At 38.6% G+C, this 26,800-nt stretch overlaps 1 protein-coding gene across 1 annotated transcript in view; it reads right to left on the bottom strand.

The window, feature by feature from the left end:
• MAOB (monoamine oxidase B) overlaps positions 1–26,800 on the bottom strand; it is a 124,294-nt gene that overhangs the window by 24,385 nt on the left and 73,109 nt on the right. Inside the window, exons 4-8 of the mRNA XM_010352846.1 lie at positions 18,573–18,677; positions 17,440–17,531; positions 12,147–12,288; positions 10,756–10,905; positions 8,451–8,610 (exon numbers count right to left, since the gene is read on the bottom strand). Of these exons, the coding sequence (XP_010351148.1) occupies positions 8,451–8,610; positions 10,756–10,905; positions 12,147–12,288; positions 17,440–17,531; positions 18,573–18,677 (649 nt within the window). The remainder of the gene's footprint in view (positions 1–8,450; positions 8,611–10,755; positions 10,906–12,146; positions 12,289–17,439; positions 17,532–18,572; positions 18,678–26,800) is intronic.

Raw genomic sequence — 26,800 nt, 5'->3', positions numbered from 1 at the left:
TCTACTAAAAATACATATATTAGATGGGTGTGGTGGCATGTGACTGTAACCCCAGCTACACGGGAGGCTGAGGCAGGAGAATCACTTGAACCCGGGAGTCAGAGGTTGCAGTGAGCCGAGATCATGCCACTGCACTCCAGTCTGGGTGAAAGAGCGAGACTCCATCTCAAAACAAAACAAAACAAAACAGTCTGTTGTTTAATGTAGCCACCTCTTTCAATGTTCTTAGGTAGAACTTCTGGATAACTTGCTGCAGTTTCTTCATCAGCCCTTGCTGTTTCGCTTTGCACTTTTATATTATGGGGAGAAGGCTTCTTTCCTTAAACTTCATGAACCAACTTCTGCTAGCTTCACACTTTTCTTCTGCAGCTTCAACTTCAATTGAAGAGAGTTGAGGGCCTTGCTCTGGATCTAGGCTTTGGCTTAAAGGAATGTTGTGGCTGGTTTGATCTTCTATTCAGACCATTCAGATTTTCTCCATATCAGCAATAAGGCTGTTTTACTTTCTTATCATTCATATGTTCACTGGAGTGCACTTTTAATTTCCTTCAAGAATTTTTCTTTTGCATTTACAACTTGGGTATTTGGCACAAGAGGCCTAGCTTTCAGCCTATCTCAGCTTTCGATATGCCTTCCTTACTAAGCTTAATCATTTCTAGTTTTTGATTTAAAGCAAGAGATGTGCAGCACTTTCTTTCACTTGAACACTGGGGAGACCACTGTAGGGTCATTCACTGGCCTTATTTCATTACTGTTGTGTCTCAGGGAATAGGGATACCCAAGAAGATGGAGAGATCTGGGGGAACAGTTGGTTGACTGAGCAGTCAGAATACACACAGCATTTATCAATTAAGTTTGCCATCTTATATGAGTGCTGTTTATGAAACTCCAAAACAATTACACTAGTAACGTCAAAGGTGATCACTGATTACCATGACAAACATAATAATAATGAAAGTTTGAAACATTGTGAGAATTACCAAAATGTGACACAGAGACACGAAGTGAGTATACGCTGTTGGAAAAATGATGCCGATCAACTTGCTCAATGCAGGGTTGCCACAAACCTTCAATTTGTAAAAAGTGCAATTATCTGTAAAGTGCAATGAAGTGAAGTTCAATAAAAAGAGGTGTGCCTGTATATACAATTTCAAAAGACGGTGACAGGGCACTGGTGAAAATGTCAGGGCAGAGTCTGAAATGTTATAACAATATATTACTGCAGTGTACCACTCCTCCTGCTCCATCATTTCCTTGCAAAATTGAGGTTGTTTAAATAAAATTATTGTGGAAGACTCAGCGGCAAATGTTGTATAGAAAACCCAACAAGAAGATTTCAAAATAAGGAAGAAAGAACAGAGAAAGGACCTCCCCAACATGTGTGCATATGTGTGTGTAAGCAGACAAACCAGGAAGCCTTTTAAAGGGAACTTGTCTCTTTCTCTCCTCCTGCACCCCTCCCCACTATGCACCTGTTAGAATCAATGTCCCAATCAGCCACTGGCTTGAGGGGTGCTTGAATGCCCTTCAGATGTGCTGGGGCAGGAAAAGATGTTGAGAAAGACTGAAGTATGTGAAGAAGAAATGTTTAAAGTCTAAGAACTCAAGATTTAAAAATACAAGAAAACCATCTTAGGAATCCCCTGTTATAAGAAGGCAAGAGACAGAGGAGACAAATAGGACAAGATCTGATCAAAGAACATGTGCATACTGATCATGTAGGGATCGGCTGGACAGGACCAGCATAGGACGCCAGGCTGGCCAAGGTGGAGATACTGCTTTGTCGATGGAGGGGCTCCTTGGACATTTCCTTTTCAGAGTGAATCTGGCCTCTGAGTCAAGTGGGTGCACTTAGTGGAGGTGAAGGAACAATGGGCAGAGAGAAAAGTCATGTTCATGCCAGGACAAGCTATGCAGCACGGAAGGGATTTCTGCCACTTGCAGATAGAAAGCTCAAGAGTCCCACTCATGCACAAAAAACATCTCATCAGCTTTGTAGGGCCTTACTCTTAGAAAAAGAGAAGTGATATTCAAGGATATCCAAACACTTAAAGAAGTTCTTAAAGAATAAAGGCAAAGACAAAAGCAGAAACAAATTCACAACTAACAAATGAACCAGAAAAACTATGGGAGGTGGGGTAGATAGGGGGAGGGACCCAATAATTCAGGTAGTAGAAGAAATTTCCCCCAAAGTGCTAACTTTCTCAGAGAGAAGCAAAGCCATTGTAGCTCTGGGAGGTAACAAAGAGGCATGTTCAGAATAAAATAATTCAATAGAAGCTTTTGTAATGTAGGGGTGTGGAGACAGGAGCTTTGATGAGATGATAATAACATTCATCTGGATGAATAACTGAAGAAGTTTACCAAGGACAAAATTAAAGGAAAAAAATAATACGGGAATGTCCTATCTGACATAGTATAACATATTATAAACATGTTATAAAGCTACAGATATTAAAACAGTACAATGCTGTCATAGGATTAGATAATATAAACCCGTGCTTTCCAAAGTGGGAGTGTACACTAGACTGCACATCTAGATAGTGGAAGAAAATACTAGAGATTCTGGTTTTTCAATTTAAGCTTTTTAAAATGTCTACTTTTCAAATGTTTTATAGTTACAACGATACAATTTTTCAGAGGTACTTGTGTATAATTTAGGAATATCTATAATGGTAGTTTATGTCTACCTCTTTTAATAAGTAGAGCTGCAAAAATGTTTAGAACCCAGTGACGAAGATAAGTGGAACAGAAAGAATCCATGTATAGAATGTAGTGGGGGAACCATCTTATGACAAATTGTTGAAAACTGATTCACTGGGAAAAAATATTTGCAATATAAACAGAAAAACACTTTAATGAGCAAAGGTAATTTACAAAATGATACCTTGTTAATGATAAAAATTACAAATTATAGATAAATGAGGTAATTTCTCCTACCCAATTGACAAAAAATTTTTAAATATTATTAGCTGGTGTCTTAGACTGCTGGTGTTGCTATAAAGGGATACCTGAGACTGGGTAATATATAAAGGAAAGAGGATATTTATTTGGCTCATGGTTCTACAGACTGTACAAGAAACATGGCGCCAGCATCTGCTTCTCTTGAGGGCCTCAGGAAGCTTCCACTCATGACTGGAGGTGAAGAAGAGCTGGCATGTGCAGATCACTTGGCGAGACGGGAGGCAAGAGAGAGGAGAGGGAAGTGCCAGGCTCTTTTTAACAACCAGCTCTCATGGGAACTGACAGCAAGAACTGACTTATTACCTCAGGGAGGAGGACGGCACCACGATGTTCAGGAGGGATCTGCCCACATGACCCAAACACTTGCTTTTAGGCCCCACCTTCAACATTGGGGGTCAAATTTCAACATGAGATTTGGAGAAGACAAATATGGAATTTATATCAACTGGCAAGGATGTGAGAGGACAGAAACCCTAAGAAAATTTCACAGGTCTACCCGAATCAATTGACTTGATAATTCCATCCTACAGCATTTATCAAAAAGAAATGCTCCTATACAAATATGTAGAGCTATATGAAGGATGCTGTTTATTGCAGCATGGTGTATAATAGCAAAAACTTGGAAACAAGAAAAATGACTATCAACAGCAGATGTCTTGGGTAAATTCTGATGAGGCACACAATGATATAATGGTTTTTCAGTTGTAGAAAGGGGGTAGATTTAAATGTACTGCTTTGGAGAGATGTCCATGGCGTATTGTTAACAGGAAAAAGCAAATTTCAGTATGATATGTATGATGTATGATTTTTTTAAAAAAATGTTTTTGGAAAAATATATTAACATATTTATTTAAAATTAAAGTTATATTTGTATAAAATATTTATTATATTATTTAACATGTATTTCCAGTACATATAGTTCTCTCTACATATATGTAGGGATGCTTACACACATATATTTAAAGTACAGGTTGAGTATCCCTATCCCTTATATGAAATGCTTGAGACAAGAAGTGTTTCAAATTTTGGCTCTTTTCAGATTTTGGAATTCTTGCATATACATAATGAGATTTGAGGGTGCGACCCAAGCCCAAATACCAGATTCATTTATGTTTCAAATACATCTTATACACATAGTATGAAGGTAATTTTATACAATATTTTAATAATTTTGTATGAGAAGCAAAGTTTTGACTGTGACCCATCACATGAGGTCAGGTATGGAATTTTTCTACTTGAGACATCATGTCGATGCTTCAAAAGTTTCAGAATTTGGAGCATTCTGAATTCTGAGTTTTCAGATTAGGGATGTGAAACTTGTATTATCTATGTATACAGTAAATCTTTAAGGATAAACAATCTACATTTTTAACAGTGGCCCTATAGGGGGAGGAACAATAGAAGAGAAACATTTTTCACACACTTTTGTTTTTTGAAAGTTTTATGGTCATTATATTTATTTCTGTAATTTAGAAAAACAGGTATAGCTTCTGCCATTGAAAACATAAATTGATATAAATTAGATGTAAATATTTAAGGGAAAGTAGAAATGGTTCATAGATGAACAAAAGCAAGGAGGCCACAATAATTCAATGCATTGCTAACAGCCTACCCCTTCCACAGAAGTGGGCTAGAATGAGGGGCTGATGCATCCCATGTAGGGTGGGGTGCTGACGGTGAGGGCGGCTAGACAGGATGTCTCGGTGGAAGGCCAGCAAAAAATAGGAGGCCCGTCCTTGCAAATTCACGAAGATGTTACACACTAAGAGACTGGGAAGCATTTCCTGGGATAATCAATCTAAAAGCAATCAGGTGCTCTTACCACACACAGGAGGTGACCATGTGAGGAAATGGATATGTTAATTTGCTTGACCACAAATCATTTCACTATGTACATGTGTATCAAAACATTATGAAGTACACCTTAAATATCTACAATTAAAAATAAAATAAAAGAAGTGTTTAGCATGATGCTGGGATTGGGTGGGGGGTGTGGAGGGGAGAAGCAATCAAGAGTTGGCTACCGCTGTCTGTATCAAAATGCAAAACGTTACCTTCTCTTTAATAACCCAAGCCACACCAAACATGTAAAACAAAACAAAGCAACATAAAACCAAAACTCTGGTGATTACTGACTGTGTGCCTGATATGTGCTAATCACGGTGCTGGATTGTTGGGGCTGCATAATTCATACCCTTCTATCTTATTACCTCATATTGACTGAGCTTGTATGTTACTAGTTAATTACAGTGCCTTTGGCAGTGATGTTGATAGTCTGGTGCAAAGCAAAGATCTTGTTATAAGAGTGAACTTCAGATTTCATTTCAGAAGCTTTCAAATAAGTGTCATTGAATACACTTATCAATGTAACAGGAATCATATTGGATGTGAGTCTGGAGCCCTACTTGGTGTTTCTATAATAGCCTAGAACTCAATACATTGTTGTGCAATTACCAGTTTACATGACTATCTTCCTCCTGAGTCTGGATTTTCTGGGGAAGGAAAAGTGCCTTTGAATTCTCAATGCCTAGCACTGTGTCTGGCATACAATAGGTGCCCAGTTGAAGAAATATATTAAAGTTGTAACTCAAAAGAAATCTCAAATGCTTTGGTGAGGCTATCTCACGTTAACAAACTTTTTTTTTTTTTTGAGATAGAGATGGAGTCTCACTCTGTTGCCCAGGCTGAAGTTCAATCATAGCTCATTCACTGTATCCTCCACCTCCTGGGCTCAAGCAATCCTCCAGTCTCAGCCTTCTGAGTAGCTGGTACTACAGGTATGCACCACTATGCCTTGCCCACAATCATTTTTTAAAAGTCTTATGCAAGGCTCATTACCGACAAGGACCAAGTCAGATTTTGAGGGAGGAGATCTTGGGTTTTCTTTTTGATACTAGTGCCTAACAACTTGCCTGGCACATAGCAGGCCTAAGATAAAGATTTGCAGGCATGAATGGAAAGTTACAGTTCCTCTCCATAAATAAAGGCACTCACACTCATTAAGAGAAGACTGTATTCCTGGTCCTAAACCTTATCTACTTGCCACCAGCCAGTCATTTAAAATGGGTGACCTGGGTCACAAGAGGAAGTAATTCAGCACCAGTGTGTTACACCCATTAGATTCAAAGACTAAAATGACAGGGCTCTTTGTGGTGGATCGCTGCACTGACTTTCCAAACAGTAGATTACTTGCTCAACTGATGCACCCATCCAATAGCAGTCCTAAACGTGATTATCTGCAACGTGGAGAATGAAGAGCCTGTGATGCAGCTGAAAAAGAGTAGTATACAGGAAAAAGCACCCTAAGACAAAATTGTGGCACTTTCCCCATTTGCCTCCAACCTTCTTTCTGCAGTCTTGCTCCTCCTTGGAGTACATCCTGCCCTTCACCCTCAGCCCTAGATACTGACTCTTCTTACATGGCCTCCACTTGGAAGAAAAGTGGGTGCTATAAGAGCAAATATGACAAGATTCTAGCATTGTGCTGTCTGCGTGTGGCTACTTACATTTATATTTAAAGCAATTAAAATTAAATAGAATTCTTATGCTTGTAATCTCAGCACTTTGGGAGGCTGAGGCAGGTGGATCACAAGGTCAGGAGACCAAGACCATCCTGGCTAACACGGTGAAACCCCGTCTCTACTAAAATGACAAAAAATTAGCCAGGTGTGGTGGCACGCACCTGTAATCCCAGCTACTTGGGAGGCTGAGGCAGGAGAATTGCTTGAACCTGGGAGGCAGGGGTTTCAGTGAGCCAAGATCGCACCACTGCACTCCAGCCTGGGCAACAGAGCAAGACTCCATCTCAAAAAAAAAAAAAATTAAATAGAATTTTAAAACCTGATTACCAAGTCTCACTAGCTATATTTCAAGTGTTCAGTACCCACATGTGGCTAGTGACTAGTGCTAGTGTATTAAAGCAGCTCTAGAACATTCCCATCATTGCAGAATACAGCACTTCAGCGAGCATCCCTGTAATATTCTACCCAGTTGAGTAGTACACTTGTTGAAATGTGCAATTGAATAAATGAATTTAATTTAATATGGTAGAATCGACACTAGTGAGAGAGAGCCAAGAAATTTTCAGAATCCCAACCTTTGTGATTGGCTTTATAAACCCATACTTTAAAACACTGAATTGGAAAAGACTACTCACCTTTTTTCACAAGATTTTGTGGGAGGATTAAATAAACATTTTGTTGATTTACAAAGAGTTGGTTATATTCTATGGAAAGTTAATTCCATGAGTTTGTGCCAATATATTTTATTTAAAAGAATTGTCCTTAGAACCTGGATTAACATTTTATGTCCAGTATTCTAACAAAACAGTTACATGCAAACACATGTCTTTAAGTTTTCAAAAGCAATTGCAACAAAAACAAAAATTGCCGAGTGGGACCTAATTAAACTAAAGAGCTTCTACACAGCAAAAGAAACTATCAAGAAAGTAAACACACAGCCTACAAAATGGGAGAAAATATTTGCAAACTATGCCCCTGACAAAGGTCTAATATCCAAAATCTATAAGGAACTTAACAAGCAAAAACCAAATAACCCCATTAAAAAGTAGGCAAAATGCATGAACAGACACTTCTTAAAAGAAGACATACAAGTGGCCAAAAAGCTTATGAAAAAGAGCTCTACATCACTAATCATCAGATAAATGCCAATCAAAACCACGATGAGATACCATCACACACCAGTAAGAATGGCTATTATTAAAAAGTCAAAAAATAAGAGATGTTGGAGAAAAAGGAGCACTTATGCATTGTTGGTGGAAATGTAAGTTAGTTCAGTCACTGTGAAAAGAAATTTGGAGTTTTCTCAAAGAACTAAAAATAGAACTATCATGCGACCCAGCAATCTCATTATTAGGTATATATGCAAAGGAATATAAATTGTTCTACCAAAAAGCCACATGCACTCATATGTTTATCACAGCACTACTCACAATAGCAAACATGTGGAATCAACATAGGTGCCCATCAAAGGTGGATTAGATAAAGAAAATGTGGTATGGATATACCATGGAATACTATGCAGCCATAAAAAAGAACGAAATCATGTTCTTTGCAGCAACATGGATGCAGCTCAAGGCTATTATCCTAAGTGAATCAATGCAGAAACAGAAAACCAAATACCACAAGTTCCCACTTATAAGTGAGAGCTAAGCATGGGGTACATATGGATATAAAGATGAAAATAATAGACACTAAGCACTACTAAAGGGGGAGGTAAGGAGTAGGCAAGAGTTGAAAACCTACCTATTGGGTACTGTATTCACTACCTGGGTGACAGGATCATTCATACCCCAAACCTCAGCATCATGCAACATATCTATGTAACAAATCTGCACATGTACTCCTGAATCTAAAATAAAAGTTGACTTTTTTTTTTTTTTTTTTTTTTTTTTTTTTTTATGCATGCCTTAGCCACAAGTTTCTTGGACCTTCTTCTAAAGGTTTTTATATAAGGAAAGTACTCACCCTTTTTCCTCCAGAAAGGCTCTTTATAATAAACTATACACTTGATGACTGAACCCAAAGGCACACGAGTGATCATCTGGTTTCTCATCATTGGCAGAGGGGGATTGAAGTGAATCTTCATGCCCAGAGTAGGAGGAATAGCACTAATCACATATTTAGCCTGAAAGAAAAGCAGCACGGTTAAACGTTGTTGCCCTGTTGCTTTCGTTTTTTCCCAGTGATTCCCTCTCATTCTACCGTTGTCCCTTTTCAATCTCTTAAAGAAGTGACAAGGATTTTGTTGAAACCTAAAGTAGCCTTTATTGTTCCTTAGTTCCAAACCTCCAATGACTTTCCATTGCACTTAGAGTCAAAGCCAAGTTTCTCACCATCATCGCCAAGGCCACACACGAAATGGGCCCATTAAATCACTGATCTCACCTCCTGTTGCTTTTGCCCTCACTCCTCTTACTTCTGCCATTTTTCTTTTTCCTTTTTCTTCTTTCTTTTTTTTTTTTTTTTTTTTTGAGACCGATTCTCGCTCTGTCACCAGATTGGAGTGCAGTGGCGTGATCTTGGCTCACTGAAACCTCCGTGACCCAGGTTCAAGCGATTCTCCTGCCTCAGCCTCCGAAGTAGCTGGCATTACAGGCGCGGGCCACCACACCCAGCTAATTTTTGTATTTTTAGTAAAGACAGGGTTTCACCACGTTGGCCAGGATGGTCTTGATCTCTTGACCTTGTGATCTTCCCACCTTGGCCTCCCAAAGTGCTGGGATTAGAGGCGTGAGCCACCGCGCCCGCCCTGCCTGCCATTTTGATCACCTTGCTGTTCCTTGGTCACACCAGGCTTGCTCCCACTTCAGGGCCTTGGCACTGGCTATTCCATCTTCTTCTCTCAGGGAGCCACATGGCTCAATCCCTCATCCCCTCCAATTCTCTAACAGATATCACCTTCTCAGTGAGGCCTTCCCTGAGGACCATTTTAAACTTGCATAACCAATTCTCCCATACCACTTTCTGGTATGGCCTCTCCCCACCTCACTGCTTGATTTTTTCCACACTAATTATCACTCTCTGACATACTTTATATTTTAACTATATGTTTCTTTATGGTCTTTCTCCTTCACTAGAAGGAGAATTGTATGTGGGCAGAGAATTGTATCTGTTTTGTTCACGACTGTGTTCCTAACTCCTAGAATAATGTCAGACACATAGGAGGTGCTTGATATTTACCAACTAAATATTTTCTGTGTTTTTCTAATTACATAAAAGCAAAATACAGAGGCTCGATAATACCTTTATATGTTTTTATAAATCCTCCCCCACCCCAAATAGTCTGGTTCTCTTTTCCTTTTTTTCAGTTAGAGGTAGCTTTTTCACTTTTGGCAAACAGACTGTCTATAAAGTGTGCGATATTATTGACTTCAACTTCGATTATCTATGAGACTGTGGCCTCTTCCCACTTGTTTAAGTGTCTTGGTAACTCTGAGTGGAAAAATGTCAAACCAAAGTGCTTTTTTCCATTCTCTCACTCAACAACGATCACCACAGAAGACTTCTGTGACCAAATGTGGAGTGGGTTTTCCCCACATATGAAGCAAGCAAGCAATTCTATAGCAGACACCAGCCATGTGTCCTCTGAATTCAATTCTGACAGTATCTATCTGGAGATAGCTTCTGATCCTACAGGTTGAGGGCTCAGTCTCCAAGACTGTCCCCCACCTTCAGATGTCAGTCACAAGTCCAGCTTCCAGAACTTCTGACCAATCTGCTTCCAGTTGATGTTCCTACAACCCCTTCGAGTTTGATTAATTTGCTACAGTGGCTCACAGAACTCAGGGAAACATGTTTACTGTTTTATTATAAAGGATATTACAAAGGGTACAGAGGAAGAGGTGCATAGGGCAAGGGATGTGAGAAGGGGCATGGAGCTTTCATGCCCTCCCCAGGCATGCCATTCTCAAGGAACCTCCAGTTGTGCAGATATCCAGAAGCTCCCATAACTCGGTCCTTTTGAGTTTTTATGGAGGCTTCATTATGTAGGCACAATTGATTAAATCATTGGCCACTGGTGATCAATTCAACCTTTAGCCCCTTGCCTCATCCCCTCCCTGGAGGCTGGGGGTGGGGCTGAAAATCCCTACCCTCTAATCCTTCCATGGTCTTTCCTGTGACCAGCCCCATCCTGAAGCTACCGAGGGGCTGCCAGCCATCAATCATTGGCATCAAAGGACATCACTCTGGAGATTCTAAGAGTTTTTAAAGTTGTATGCCAGGAAACTGGGATGAAGATCAAATATATATTTCACGATATCACAGTTACCTCATACATCTCATGGTTTAGGGTCTCCACAAGGACATTTTCTCTTGTCTGGTCAATGTAGATCACAGGCCTCTCCAGCTTCACTCGGTCTCCAAGGAGGTCCATTATCCGCTCACTCACTTGACCAGATCCGCCCACAAATTTCCTCTCCTGGAAAGAGAAAAGGAGGTGAAAGAGAAATGCAGAGATGAGCATAAGTTGCTAAATTGCTAGTTGTCCTCATATATCTCTACTCTGAGATGTCTAACATTTCATTTTGAGGCTGTGAATAGTGGCTTTCACCATGGTTTTCTAACTAGGAATTGCTGTCTTTGGACAAAATTACAGGATTTCTAAGTTACTTTACAAGCTATGCTCTTGTAGATTCCCAGGCTCCAAGCTTAGCTGGACATCTTCAGAATGACCCCTATGTCCCACCTTTCTGGTCACCATCCCTGCTGTCTGTCCTATCTGCAGTCTTTTGTTGGGAGCTGGACCTGGTGAAGCTGTACCTAAAGCTCTTCCCTAGCTTGCCTAAGCAGACCTAAGCCTGATTTCCCTTGCTCTGTGGCTCAAGCGCAGAACTTCCCTGCCTCCCACCATGTTCCTTTCCCCCAGACCAGCCTACTCCCTGTTGCAAGCTGCCCATCTTATCTTGGGTCAGATGCCTGCTGCCTCTGTAGCCACCGAAGTCATTTCACCTCACTGTACCCACCTGCCCTGAGTCTTGCTAAAACTTCCAAATGTTCTACCTGGCTATGCACACAGTTGACCTGACTGCCTCCTCCTCAATTTTCAGTTAAGGTCAGAGAAGGAGAAAGAGAGGGAGAAAGAGAAAAGGAGGAGGAGAAAGAGGAGGAGGAGGAGGAGAAGAGAGAGAAAGAAGAGGAGGAGGGAGAGAGAGAAGAACAGAACATGACAACCAAACAGATTATCTAAGAATTCCAATCTGTTCCTACTGTGTCTAGCACAGTGCCTTATACAGTGCCGGGGCTCAAGAAATGGGCATTGAATGAACGAATAGATAAATGAATTCCATGCATAGTATGTGTTTTAAATTGAAAATGCATTTCTGACTTTCCTTTATAAACTTTCCAAGAAATGCTCAAGATAAGCTTACTTCAGATGGTCTCCTAGAAACTTACCAAATAATAATTGAGTGTATGGAAAATGGCAACAGTGCATAAAGAGAGACAAGCCTAGTTTTAAAATTACATTGGACACTGGGTTCTCACAGTGGGTACCTGACAACAGACTGTGCCTTACAAGAAACACTTTGAGCTGCCATGGTAATGCTCTAAAAGCCACAAGCCTGCTTCCCACTTCAGCAGTTCATGATTGAAGGATGATGCTGATCTTTCATTTCAGTAGCAGTGTTTTTCCATTGGGACGGCGGGGGGGTGGATGGATACCTGTCCTCCATTCGTTGTCGAGATGATTCTGGTTGTGCCTCCACACTGCTTCACATACCACAGGAACCAGAGAGCAGAGACCTCATGAGTTTCTGCAGTGACACACAGGTTCACAAAGAGAGTGCCAAGCTGCTTTGCAGATCTGCACAGGAAGAAACAAGAGCAAAATTGGCAAATGCAGGAGAGCAGCTTCTTAATTCTCTAAAAATTATTTGAGTAATACGTTTTCTTGGTTAAGTTTAGTACAATGTGGTAAGGTCAAAAAATTGTCACTAGAATCTAATATTACAAAACATGCCATCAGAGGCTTTTGAAATATCATATTATTTTCCCTGTAAACAAAACACCTTACTCAGAATCAGCTTGTATTCCAGATTCTGTGCTTTCATGATTTCTCCCTACATTCCTGCTGCTCTTCCAGTGATCCCCATCTCAGTAAAAAGCACCACCATTTACTCAATGGCAAAAGCCGACACTCTAGAAATCAAGCATTATTCCTCTCTTTCCATCGATCTTCCCCCATCCAATCCATTGGGAAGTCCCATTATCCCTCACCACATCACTCCACCTTCACCACAAATTTAGCATCCATCTGTTTCCAGGAGTACTGCAATTACTTCCTCCAGACTGGCCTCTCTGCCTCCATTCATTCTCATTTGGTATCTGTTCACCACACTCAAAACCGGAGGCTTTTCCCTCCCTCCCTACCATGGTGCGCTCTCTGAAGTGTAAATCAAATCATGTCATTTTCTTGCTTAAAAAATCTCCATTGTTATCCCATTAAAACCAGAATAAGATTCAGATCTTACACCATGGCTTCCAGAGCCCTATGTGATCTAGCCCATGCCTACCTTTTCTGCCTCATCTTGTACCCTCTTCTTTTTACTCTAATGTTTCCTTAGAAAGACATATTCTCATTTGTCTATGAAAACGACCACTGGCTTCCATATTCCCAGCACCCTGACATTCTCTATCATTTTGCTACTGTATAGTATCTTTATAACTCTTTTCACTGTCTGAAATGGTCTTGATTATTGGTTTATTCTTTTTAATTGCTGTCTCCCCCCACTAGAATATCAACCTATGAGAACAAAGATCTTATGTTTATCACTCACTGCAGTGTCCTCTTTAACAAATGCCTGGAACACTGTAAGCACTCAATAATTACTTGTTGCATGATTCAACAAATGAATGATTGATGAGAAGTATCAGTTAAACAGTATTTTTTAAACATCCATAACGTGCAAAGGATATGCTAGATGCTGTACCAAACACAAAATTAGTCACAGTTATCTATTCAGTTATTTTACTGCCTAACAGAAAACAAGCTCAAATAATGGATGAGGGGACAAGCAATTAATAGAGCATAAATGGGTAAGCTTTTGCTTGACACTGGCAGGTAAATGGTGAGAGGTTATCACCTATCAGGAAGCACACCAGAAAGCAAATAATCTCATTCAATTTCAAGGACTCCATTATATCTAGCACATCCTAAAATTCATCAGTAGTAATGTGCACTCTGGGATATCTTTAATAAGGTCCAATCCCCCTTTTGACTTTGACATGAAGTTTGCATATTGTTAATCTTGTTATTTCTGAGGCAGAATTTTCCATCTGGTAATGTTGACAATGGGTGAAATAAATGATACTGTCTTCCATTTATTGAGCTCTTTCCATACTCCATTGTCTTTAAAATCACTATCTTGTTAAGTGGTTGCAACAACCATATCAAATATCTATTATTTTTCCAAGTTCACATGCTAGAAAACGGAGTCTCGGACAGTTTAGGAGTACATAATGGCACAACTTCAAACCAGATCATATACTTGACTCAAAACTCATGCTTTTGATACCTCAAAATGTTTTAAAATTAGTCAGCTGACAGCCTTGGAAGTACAAATACTCACCAAGGGGCATCTCTCTACTTTACTGTATCTTGACCCTAGAAGTTTGTAGAATCGTGCCTAACACACATACCAGTTATTGACATTATTTGCAGCCGTAACAACCTGACAGCCCGTCTATGACAGTCCCCATCATTATAGCCTGTGAAATGATGTCATATATACATTAAAGTGACTTACAGTTAGTTTTGTAAGATTTCTCAGGATAATTGAAGGGATGGAAATTGTTAACTCATGACTTCCTTGCAGATGCAATTTGTAATATCTAACTAAAACAAATATCCAGACGTCAATTTAAAATAAAAGTATTATTTTATTTGCTGCTTCCTAAAATCCAATTTCTTTTGTTCCTTATTTTTTAAGTGGATTGAGGGGCATACAGTAAAGGGGGTAATAAATAACTGAAACTTAACATTGGCCCAGCTGGAGAGCCAATATTTAACAAAAATATTGCTGGAATTCTAGTTGTTATTGTTGCCAATTTGGTGGGAAAGAAATAATTTTGGTTTGGCCGGGCGCGGTGGCTCAAGCCTGTAATCCCAGCGCTTTGGGAGGCCGAGACGGGCGGATCACGAGGTCAGAAGATCGAGACCATCCTGGCTAACATGGTGAAACCCCGTCTCTACTAAAAAAATACAAAAAACTAGCCGGGTGAGGTGGCGGGCGCCTGTAGTCCCAGCTACTCGGGAGGCTGAGGCAGGAGAATGGCATAAACCCGGGAGGCGGAGCTTGCAGTGAGCTGAGATCCGGCCACTGCACTCCAGCCCGGGCGACAGAGCGAGACTCCGTCTCAAAAAAAAAAAAAAAAAAAAAAAAAAAAAAAAAAAAAAAAAAAAAAAAAAAAAAGAAATAATTTTGGTTTGAACTAAAGGGAGATCTAAAACTAATTCTGAAGGGCCAGTCTCTTCCTAATCCTTTATTTGAATTTACTCTAGGAGCTTCAGTAAGAAAAGAAATAAGAACAATATTTGAAGGATGGAAGGTCAAGGAAGTTAGTGCAATAATATTTCTGAATTTTTTGCCCTGTTGACTTTTTAAAAGATAAATGTTATAATATTTTTCTACATGAAAAATACATACACATTATATAAAATTTGGAAAATTTTTAAGATAAAAAGATGAGAGAATGAGTATCTTCCATATTTCTGCCCCTCCAGAAGATAATTACTAGTCTCATTTTGATGTACTTTTTTCTAAGTATAGGTCTTTTTAAAAATGTTTTTACATAGCTGTGATAACATTGAAAATACAATTCATGTTTGTGAAGTGCACTTTGTAAACGACAATAACTGAAAGAATAATCAACATTAGTCTTGGAATGTATGATTGTGCTTTAGTCTGAATAACAATAGACTGGATATTCTGGGGATTACTTCATTTAAATCCAGGAAATAATGCTGTATGTATCTTGCTTGGGAAGAGTTAGAAAATTGTCTTGTGTTCTTATACTCCTAGTATCTCAGAATGCTTTATTTTGTCAAATGACAACTTAGAATATTCACTAAGTGGAGGACTAGGCCAAGGGCTATGATAGAAAATGTCAGGTTCCTGTGATCCCAAACACATATGATTGATTTTATCACCAAGAAACTTAAAAGTTCTCTAAGGAGAAAAGACCTAACTGAATTTATTAAAAGCTTTTCATAACAGGAGTTATAAAAAAATTCAGATAATTATATACTTATTATATTTTGAAAATCTGAAGTATATAATTTAAAACTAAATACTACAATTTTATTACAATTAAAATAAATTATATTGCAAACTACATTCTCATAGAAGTGTTAGATAGCATTAGATAAATGTTTAAAAGAATATAATTAATAACAGGCATTCATTTCATGACATAAAAGGACTTTACTCTTCCAAAATTGGTTGCTTTCAAAGGTTGAAGACATAGGAGAGGCACAAAGATGTTTACTATAGAGTATTGTATAATAATAATAATAACAACAAAAAACAGAAAGTACCCAATGTGTTGAACAGGATGTTAATGGACAAATACATTACGTATTCATTTTCCATGGAATATTCTGGTACCATGAAATATGATGTTTAAAGAATAATTTTTAATGATGTAAAGTTTTTAAGCATTTTAAAAATAAATGCTTGCATAGTAATATTAAACGTTAAAAATATTTCAATGGATGTCCACTGCTTTTGCAGTGCATATATAAACAGTTGTTTTTAGAAATGAGATCATATACCATACCACAACAGCCTGCTTTTCTATGTGCTTAATATTACTATTTTTTCCAGTCATTAAATATTCCTCTACAACACGATTTTTTAAAACCCTCGAGTATTGAATTTTTTAGATGTTCCATACTTGATTCTGCCGATCTATTATTGGGTTTTCCGATCCTCCCTTTTAAAAATAATGCTTTGGATCTGCCTCTTTCACTTTTTCTCCCTCTCTCCTTCTCTCCCTGTATGCCTCTCTCTTCTTTTGTCTCACGTTCTTAAAGCTAAATTATTAGAAGCTGAGTTTTTATATCAAAAAGTATATGAATTTTATGTATTTTGATTATTTCCATGTTGTAGATTCAGATATTCTAAAAGCTTGTTTTTACTCTTAGTTGGCAGTGAATGATGCCTAAAAATGAAGACATTAACCCCACAGCCAAACATATTCTCAACCAATGCTCTTCAGCAAGGCAGAGCAGTCTCCTTGAATTTGGCTTCCATTTTTCTTGTTTTGTTTACCACAAATTTACCATGTGCTTGAATTGGAACCCTCATAATCCTTTCCATTTTCCCTGCTGTCCAAGAGCAGTGTGAACTCTCCACGTGGTCTGTCTATACAAGCCTTCACAATTTCTCTACAATTCCCAGTTCTGCCAACAAGAATTTAATGCTTAACTCATGGGTACTTGTTTTTTCACTAAAGGGGAACAGCCAGTCCAGTCACACATGTTTCCCCTGTAGTTGTGAACTATCTACAAAGGCTTTAGAGGTTCCTCTTTAAGTCCTTGAAGAGTTGCACTACATCACACAAGGTGTGGCAAATGCACATGCTAACCATCTCCACATTTGACCCCCAGTGAAGAATACAAAAATTGTCCTATATCAACAACTTCATAAATGAGAGCTTTAAGCTGATGGTCTTTAAGCTGTTTTATATAAAGAAACTAGTACCTTCTGGTCTGTTCTGAGGACTTCACAGGGTAATACCACCTTTGTGATACAAAACTATTCCAAAGAAGTAAGTTGTATGTACAGATATCTTCAGGGTAGGAGCCAATTCCAATGGTTTTCAGCATTCCACTTGGCTGGTGGTATGGTTTTAGACACAAAGCAGTTACTTGTCCTATACTTGTTGAATGGTATTGCTAAATGAACCTGAAAGGTGGTCACAATAAATGCCTGTGCCTAATGGCAAGACTTACTCAGTCCAGCAGACCTTGTCCAGCAGCTCCTTCATTGTCATGTTGTCCCACTCTTCTGCAAGGGGAGCCTTCCATGGGGCATCGCTGGGAATCTACATTCAGATGAGGATTCGAAGGAGAAAGACAAATGTAATTTTCTATTTTATTTTATTTATTTTTGTAATTTTCCATTTTAAATAACTATTCAAATAGTATTAAAAACTCTACCTTAAAGAGGAAAAATGTTAAGTTTTCCAAATTCATCCAATATTGCTTTTACTGCATAATCAATGCTGTCTATGTAGCTTTCTTATTATAAATCTGTACCACTCAAGCCATATTTAATTTGTGATAAAACTTCCTGCACAATAAATAGAGGCATGTTGTATCTGGGCTATTTCTAGATATGGATTCCTAAGTTACTAACTTCTAGAGAACATTCATAAATTTAACTCTTTAACAAGGATCACAGAGCTGCAGCAAATCATGTCTATGGAGCTTTCAGTTAAGCTTTATGTGTGTTCAGGAACAGAAAACCAAACACCACATGTTCTCACTCATAAGTGGGAGTTGAACAATGAGAACATATGGACACAGGGAGGGGAACATCACAACACCAGGGCCTGTCGGGGGGTGGGGGGCAAGGGGAGGGAAAGCATTAGCACAAATACCTGATGCATGTGGGGCTTAAAACCTAGATGACGGATTGATAGGTGCAGAAAACCACCATGGCACATGTATACCTATGTAACAAACCTGCACGTTCTGCACATGTATCCTGGAACTTAAAGTAAAAGAAAAAAAATGCTTTATGTGTGATTACTTATGACTTGTTTGGGCATGGTGGTGAATCAAAGACCCAGAAGTCTAATTTTGCTATGTACCAAAGATTTCCAAAATTAGAAACATCTTTCCAAGAAGGCTGAGTGACACCCAATCTCCTGCCCACTCATCATTAGTATACAAATATCAATCTGTTTGACATCTTATTATTGCAGAGGCTAGAAACAAGTTCATTCATTCATTTCACAAATCTTTACTGCTACCGTGTGCTCATAATATGCTAGGTGTTGGAGATATATTGTACTTTCTTTCTTTGAAGGACTAAATGTATTACAAAACAAAAAATACAAATATAGTCAAAGAAGCGTTACCTCTCGCCCCATGTCATCCATTGTCCTCCAAAAGTTGTTATGATCTAAGTAGGTAATTGGATTCCATACAGGTGGAAACGGCCCCCTGAAGGGGTATGATTTGCCCTGTGAGATACAAGATATTTTTAAAAGGAAATATTTACTACAATGTAAAAGTAGATAATCTGCCAAATTGGTAAATGTCTGCAAGCAAAATCATGTGAGTTACCAATATGTGATACACACTCAACTTTTTAGCTCCTTGTGTCCTCAGAACCCCACTTAACGTTTTAGCATAGAGATTTCCAGCAAAATTCTGTGTTAATTAAGTTCACTGCCACACCAGCCACGGTAAAGAGGTTTCTCTCTGAAATTGGAGCCCTTAGCATATAAAATTTAAATACCAGTACATAAGTGGAGTTAACCTAAGGAAATCTTATTTGCCAATGGTACTTGCAAATATCTCAGAGTCAGGAGCCTCTGTGTGCCTGGAGAGCCAGAAAATTATAACTATAAGCATTATACAACTTAGAAGAGGATGAAAAATCAATCACGAGAATGCAACCATCTGTTAGAAGAACCACAAAACAGGGCCCAGAAAGCTTTCCCAAGGACTCAGATGTGCTAGGTAAACACAGGAGTTCCCAGAGATCAGCAAAGTCAAAGCAGAAAGATTAGACAACTTCAAGCTTCTCTTCCAGACATGTTTATACCACCTGGTGTAACATGGATACCTCGACGCAGAAGTAAAGGGAACACATCATTCTAAGGATTAAAAATAAATAATCTCTGGGAAGATTAACCTGCTGATGGCACTTAAGAGACATACACAAAAATCACTTTAGGTCAATCTGAAAACCCGAGTCAGAAGCCAGGCTGTGCATTCTGACAGCATCTTTCAACCGAATCAGAATAACTTAAAGTTCTCAGTCAACAAAAACTTCTGCAAAACTCTGAGTCATTCAACAAAGACGCATCTTCTGTTGATGTTGTAGGCAGAGAAACTAGAATTGTGGAATAAGAGATTTCATATTTGTTCTTGTATTAATTCTGTGACCATGTTGGTCTTCTCTCTCCAACAAGGCCATAAGATTCTCAGGGAAAGGTTGAGATACAGCTTTTTGTTTCTTCTCACACATAGATAGATGATATAGATACAGATATAGATAGAGAGAGAGAGACAGAGACTACGAGAGAAACAGAGACAGAGAGAAGGATTCAGATTTATTTTAAGGAATTAGCTCATGTTGTTTGAGAGGGATGGCAAGTCCAAAATCTGTAGGGTAGGTCACGGACCCAGGGAAGAGTTGCCATTTGACTTCAAAGGCAGTCTGCTGGCAGAATTCCCTCTTTTCCTGGGAGACATCAATCTTTTTCTCTTAAGGACTTCAACTGATTGGAGAAGGTCCATTCACATTATTGAAGGTAATCTGCTTTGCTCAAAGTCTACTGATTTAAATGTTAGCCTTATCTTAAAAATAGCTTGACAGAAACATTAGAATAATGTTTGTCCAAATATCTAGACAAGTTGACATATAAAATTAACTGTCACCCTTCTTAATTAACACTATTGAGGTGTACTTTACATACAATGTACTCATTTTATTTTATTTTAGTTTCCATTTTTTTATAGTTAAAAGTTATTTTAAAAAATTTAACCTGCCATTAAAACTGTATATATTTATAATACACAACATAATATTTTGAAATATGTATACCCTGTGGAATGGTTAAACTGAGCTAATCCCATATGCATTACCTTACATACCTATCATTTTGGAAGGTGAGAACACATAAAATCTATTCTCTTAGCAATTTTCAAGACTACAATACATTCTTTTTAACTAAAGTTACTATGTTGTACAATAGATCTCTTGAACTTATTTCTCCTATCTAACTAAAATTTTGTATCCTTTGACTAATATCTCCTCAACAACGTACCCACATTAAATAATTTAACATGCAATTTGGGGAGTTATGACACATGTATACACCTATGTAACTACCACTCCAATCAAGATATAAAACATTCCGATCACTCCAGAAAGTTCCCTCTTTCCCCTTCCTAGACAATCTCTGTCCCCTTTCTGGCCCTGGGCAATCACTGTTTAGTTTTCTGTCACTATAGATTGGTTTTGCTTGTTTTCACATTTTTTAATGGACTCATACAAGATGTACACCTTTGTATCTGGCGTCTTTTGCTCAGCATGATATTTCTGAGGTTTGTCCAAGTTTCCATTTGTTCCTTTTTATTGCTAAGTAGTATCCATTGTACGGATGTACCATGGTTTGTTTCACCTGTTGATAACTATTTCTAGTTTTGATCTGCTGTGAATAAAACTGCTATAAACATTCTTGTACAGGTCTTTTTGTGTATGTATATTTTTTCTTCTCTTGAGTAAATGCCTAGTAGGGGAATGGCTGAGTCATATGGTGGGTGTATGTTTAGCTTTTTAAGTTTAATAGTGTTCCAAAGTTTTTGCACTGCTTTACATTACCAACAGCAATGCATGAAAGTTCTAGTTGATCAGCATACTGACACTTGCTGACTTTTCTTTTATGCTTTATGTTTTAAATATAGTTTCTATTTGTTTTACACATTTTTACAAAGTAATTTGTTTTACAAATTTTTACAAAATAACTTTGTTTTACAAAGTAATATTTGTTTTACAAAAAAAGTTGCAAAGACAGTACAGAAAGTTCCCATATACCTTTCACCTAGTTTTCTCTAATGTTAGCATCTTACATTACATGGTACATTGACCAAGACCAGGAGATCGACACTGGTAGATCACTATATACTAAACTTCAGATTTTATTTGGATTTCACCCATTTATCCACTAAACATCCTTTTTCTGTTGCAGGATCCCATCCAGGATATCACATTTCATTTAGTTGTCCTGTCTTCTTAGTGTCCTATGGTCTGTGATAGTTTCTCAGTAGTCCCTCATTTTTCATAACCTTCGAAGTTTGAAGAATGCTGGTCAGTTATCTGGTAGAATATCCTTTAATTTGGATCTGTCTGAAGTTACTTTTTTTTTTCATTTTTAGATTGGGACTATGAATTTTGGGGAAGACTATCACAAAGACCAAGTGCTCTTTTCATCATGTCACCTCAGAGGGCACGTGATATCAATATGACTTATCACGGATGATATTAACCTTGATTCCTTGCTTAGGGTGGTGTCTGTCAGGTCTCTCCACTGTACAGTTGCTATTCACCCCTCTTCTATGCTCTGTTCTTTGGAAGAGAGTCATTAAGTTCAGAACATCCTCAAGAGGGGATGGTGGGAGCTAATCTCCACTTTCTGGAGACGGAGAAACCCCACAAATTTTTTGAATTCTTTTCTAAGGAAGGTTTTCCTCTTTTCCCCCTTTACTTGCTTATTCAATCATTTATTTATAACAGTGGACATATATATGTGTGTTTTATACCTTGTGTTATAATCCAACACTATATTATTTATTTGTTGCTCAAATTCTTCTACTTCTGAGCACTCCTTCAGGTCGGCTCCCTGTGTCCCTTTGACATGCCCCCATCCTTTTGTCTGTTGAGCATTTATTTTCATTTCTGGCACTAGAAGATTCTCCAGACTCATCTTCTGCTTTTTTTCTGCCCAAGTCCTAGGATCTGTCATTTGTCCAAGAAGCCTTTCCTTTTATCAAGAGAGTGGTATTTAGAAGCAACTTCTGGCTGCTGAGTGCAAGCTGATTTTGTTTTATCATCAGCTTTATTGAGAAATAATTCATGTTCCATACAACTTGCATGCTGACCTGAAAACCTCCACTTATCCCTCCTCCATCAGAGTTCAATACATAAAACTTGCTCAGCAGAAACCTGTGGATTGATCCAGGGACCATTCTCCACGAAGAAGAAGTCAATCCCCATTCTAGCTCTGCCTCTCCTAAGATGACTGACACAGAGTAAGACAGTTGCTTAATCTTCCAGGCCCCAGATATCAGTCTTTGTAATTCAACATCTATTGACTCCATTGTCTTCTTCCAGGAAGTATGCCCAGATTGCCATAAACAGTTGGGTTAGGTGGTCTTCTCAGTGTCCCAGAGCTCTCTGTTTCTCTTTCATCTGCCACTAACTCCGCTGCACCAGTTTCATGCATTTACTACTCTATCTCATTCATTGGGCCCTATGCTGCAAGAGCATGGGCTCTGGAACCAGTCTCCCTGGGTTGAGTCATGGTCTGCCACTCACTAGCTGTGTTAAATTGCTTAACTTCTCTGTGCTTCAGTTAACTCAGTAGTGAAATGTGATCATAGTAACTATCTTGGAGGCATGTTAGAAAGATGAAGTGTGTTGATACATGTAAGTCACTTTGAACAGTGGCTGGCATGTTGTAAGTTCTCAATCAATATTATTACCACAGCTTCTACCATTGTAATTATAATCTTTGTATGCTTAGGACATGCTGGCAGAGACTGCTGGCACACAGTAGGTTCACAATGCATGCTTGATATAATTCCAGCTGTGTGACCTTGAACTTGTCATTTATTTGACACACAATGTCCCGATTTCTAAACTGATCTTTTGTACTTTGGTTCCTTATGTTATAACTATCTATCCTACTTGTTTTAAGTCCCCTCTTGAACCCAGACCCACACTGGTCTCTGCAGATCCCTATCAGCCGAGTAGTGCCCAACCCTGCCCCCTCAACACAACGCACTTATACAAAGGGGGTGTGGGATGGAACTTAAATAGCAAAGAACCAAATCAAGCTGCACACTGAGAGCAATGTGCATCTATGACTGGTGTACAAAGTCATCCTTCTGGACTATCAGTATGGCATTGTGCCCACAAAGAGATAAAACCGTAAGCAGTTGAATAGCCACACCATAAGTGGGAAGAACAGCATAGTTTTGCTTGAACATCCATTAATAAAAAGATAGAGAGGAAGAAATCAGTGTTCAGCCAAACAATTAAATTATTTAGGTTTTTTTTTGTTTGCTTGTGCTTGTTTTCACAAACACATTGGTTCAGTCAGAAATCACCACCAGACGACTTGAAGAAGAGTGTGAGCCCAGCAGATGTGGTTAATTAATGTCTGTCTGTCACTGCCAGGGCCTGCACCGGCAACCATGGTAGCTCCTGGAAACATAAAGACAATTGATCCAGAAAGTGAGAGCTCAGTCTGACACATGAGACTTGGCCTGGGAAAAGGTGAAGGACACCTTTTGGAATAAGGCAGAGTTAACTAACTAACCATGACCTGCATGTGGAGCCCTGCCCAACAAAAGCATCCTGCATATCTATCTATCTATCTATCTATCTATCTATCTATCTATCTATCTATCTATCTATCGAGAGATAGAGTCTTGCTCTGTTGCCCAGGCTGGAGTGCAGTGGCACAATCTTGACTCAGTGCAACCTCTGCCTCCCTGGTTCAAGCGATTCTCCTGCCTCAGCCTCCTGAGTAGCTGTGATTACAGGTGCGCACCACCACGCCTGGCTAATTTTTGTAATTTTAGTAGAGACTAAATTATTGGCCAGGCTGGTCTCAATCTCCTGACCTCAGGTAATTCACCCGCCAAAGCCTCCCAAAGTGCAAGAATTACAGGTGTGAGTCACCGCACCCAGCCACATCCTTCTATATTAACCTCCCACCAGAACGCATAAGATGGGCACTTCTCCACCATCCCTCCTTCCTTTCTCCAGAGATAAATTATTTGTACAGTACATGTCATATGGAAGTGCTATGATGTGGGTGGTAAGGGGCCCCTTCCAAGACTCTAGTTGACAGATCCCATCTGAATAACCCAGTTGAAATGTCACCTTAGCTGAATTATAGCGATTTTCATTCAATGGGGTCCCAAAAACATTGAGGTTTGCTCAAATAGCAATAACTCCAGCAATGCAATGGTGTCAAAGACCAGCTGTTAAAGCCCTCCTAACTCAGGAATGCTCTTAGAAAGGAGGTTTGCTCAAAACTCTAAAACCAAAAACAGAGTAAACGTGTGAATAAATGGAAACCAAACAATATGTAAAGAAAACTATCATGAAGCAAAATAAAACACTTTATCCTTTAACCTCCTGTGTCTCATGTCTAAGCAGGCAACAGTTTAGTTTAGATAAATTCATAAAAACAAGTCTTCTTTTATAAGATTAGGGAAAACTTCTGATAAACACTGAAAAGAGCTATTGCTAGACTCATAAAAGATTGCAAATCTTCAAGTTTCCAGGGAATAAGTTGGGTAAGGAGGAAATGTCTAAGTTTATAAGATTACACATTCTGAGGCAAGAGTTTTGTGCCTCAGATTTGGCCATGATACAAACAGTCCAGTGATTATTACTGTTTTGAACATTGTCTAGGGAGGCTTGTTCTTCTGAAGACATGAGAAGACATTAGAGTAAGTGCTCATCCCAGGATGTGCCTAAGTTACAAAGTCTAATTACGTATAGCGTTTTTCTTTGATCATTACAGCAGCCCTGTTAGGTAGGTTCAGCAGAAGTTATTTCTTCCTTTTACAGGTAAAAGAAATAAAGCTCAGATAAGTTTAAATGACTAGATTGAGATCTCATAGCTCATGAGTGAAAGCTATTGGAAGTTCAATTTGATTTTCAGTAGCTGCCAGGGTCATTGTTTTCTATCAAGCCAGATGTGAACAAGATATGCAAAATGTAAATTAATGCCACTCACTCATTTTGTTTGTTTTAGAAAACAGTTTTTTAATAAAAATATATTATGTTTACTTATAGTAGGGTTATTATTGTTATTTTAAGTAATTAAGTTATATCAATAAATATTTTTAAGATTCTCAATTTCAGTTTATAAGATGGCAAATATAGAGAGATAGAGCCACAAAAACAAAAGCTACTTGGAATTCTTAATAATTTTTAAGAATGCAAAAATGTTAGAGGTTCTGGACTAAAGTCTCATGAGAAGGATTATAAGATGGCTTTTAAGAGACCAACAGAACTGACTTGAACTGGCTCTTCAAAGTAATAGCTGTATGACTACAGGTAAATTGCTCAACATTTGTAAGCTTCGGTTCTCTTATCATTAGAATTGGAATCATGATACCTGTCTTGGGTGCACTGTAGGAATAATGGAGATTATACAAGGTACACAGGATGCATGCACTAAATGGATATTGCTGATGGTTTTGTGATCATTATGAGTGTACCATCATTTATACAACCACTTCTTACCCATAAATCCGTGACCACACTTTTGATGAATCTCCTTTGGATGAATTCCTAGCATCAGAATTCCTGCCATGAAAATTTGTCTTTGGCTTTTTAAAGCAGACTTCCTGAAAAACAGTAACCAAACTGATGCTCACATGGCCTCATTTTGGAGCCTGTATGTTCAGTTAAAACATTTGAACTCCACTTCCTAGAATTGTCACCTAGTGAGTGAGTGGCTCTCAGAAACAGGCTGGCTGGGTGACAGGTCCATTACTATTGTCAACATCAATGTTCTACATGTCCTTCTCCCCTCCTGACCTCTCTTCTGGAAGCAAAGACCCTACTCCCCAATTTCTGTCACATTTGGGAAGCCCTTTTGCCATCATAATATTGATGCTGGACCCAGTCCCTGTCAGTAGAAACAGGTGGCCTGGTCCTTCTCAGATTCAGTTCCTGAGGAGTGGCCTTTTTCTCTCAGAATGTCTTCTCTGATGTTCATGGGAACCTTGCCCTTCTAACCATTGGGAGCCAGGGTAAGCCACCCTCCCCTCTATAACTCAATCATTTTTACAGTTATGAATAAGTGTTGTTCTTAGGCAATAAACTAATTTGAAGGACCAGGCTTTCCTTTTGACCTATACTTGCAGTTTGAGAGAAAAGAAAATTAGTCTTTCCCATGAGGGAGGAGGGGAGAAGTCCCACAAACTGTAGTTGGGCAAATGGTTGTCTTCTTCTGTTCGTGTGCCTATTTCACGACCCTTGTTCACATTTCCAATTTTTTAATTTTTAAAAAATTTTCTGGGTATATAGTAGGTATATATACTTATGGGGTACATGAGATGTTTTGATGATACATGCATGCAATGTGTAATAATCACATCATGGAAAATGGGGTATCCATCCCCTCAAGCATTTATCCTTTGTGTCACAAACAATCCAATCATACCCTCTTAGTTATTTTTAAATGTACAATTAAATTATTATTGACTAGAGTCACCCTGTTGTTCCATCAAACAGTAGGTTTTATTCATTCTTTAATTATTTTTTTTTGTACCCATTAACCATCCTTACCTTCCTCTCACCACCATTCCACTATCCTTCCAAGCC

Source organism: Rhinopithecus roxellana, chromosome 7 (assembly GCF_007565055.1).
Source record: "Rhinopithecus roxellana isolate Shanxi Qingling chromosome 7, ASM756505v1, whole genome shotgun sequence".
Lineage (NCBI taxonomy): Eukaryota > Metazoa > Chordata > Mammalia > Primates > Cercopithecidae > Rhinopithecus > Rhinopithecus roxellana.
This window is presented reverse-complemented; position numbering and strand designations above follow the sequence as displayed.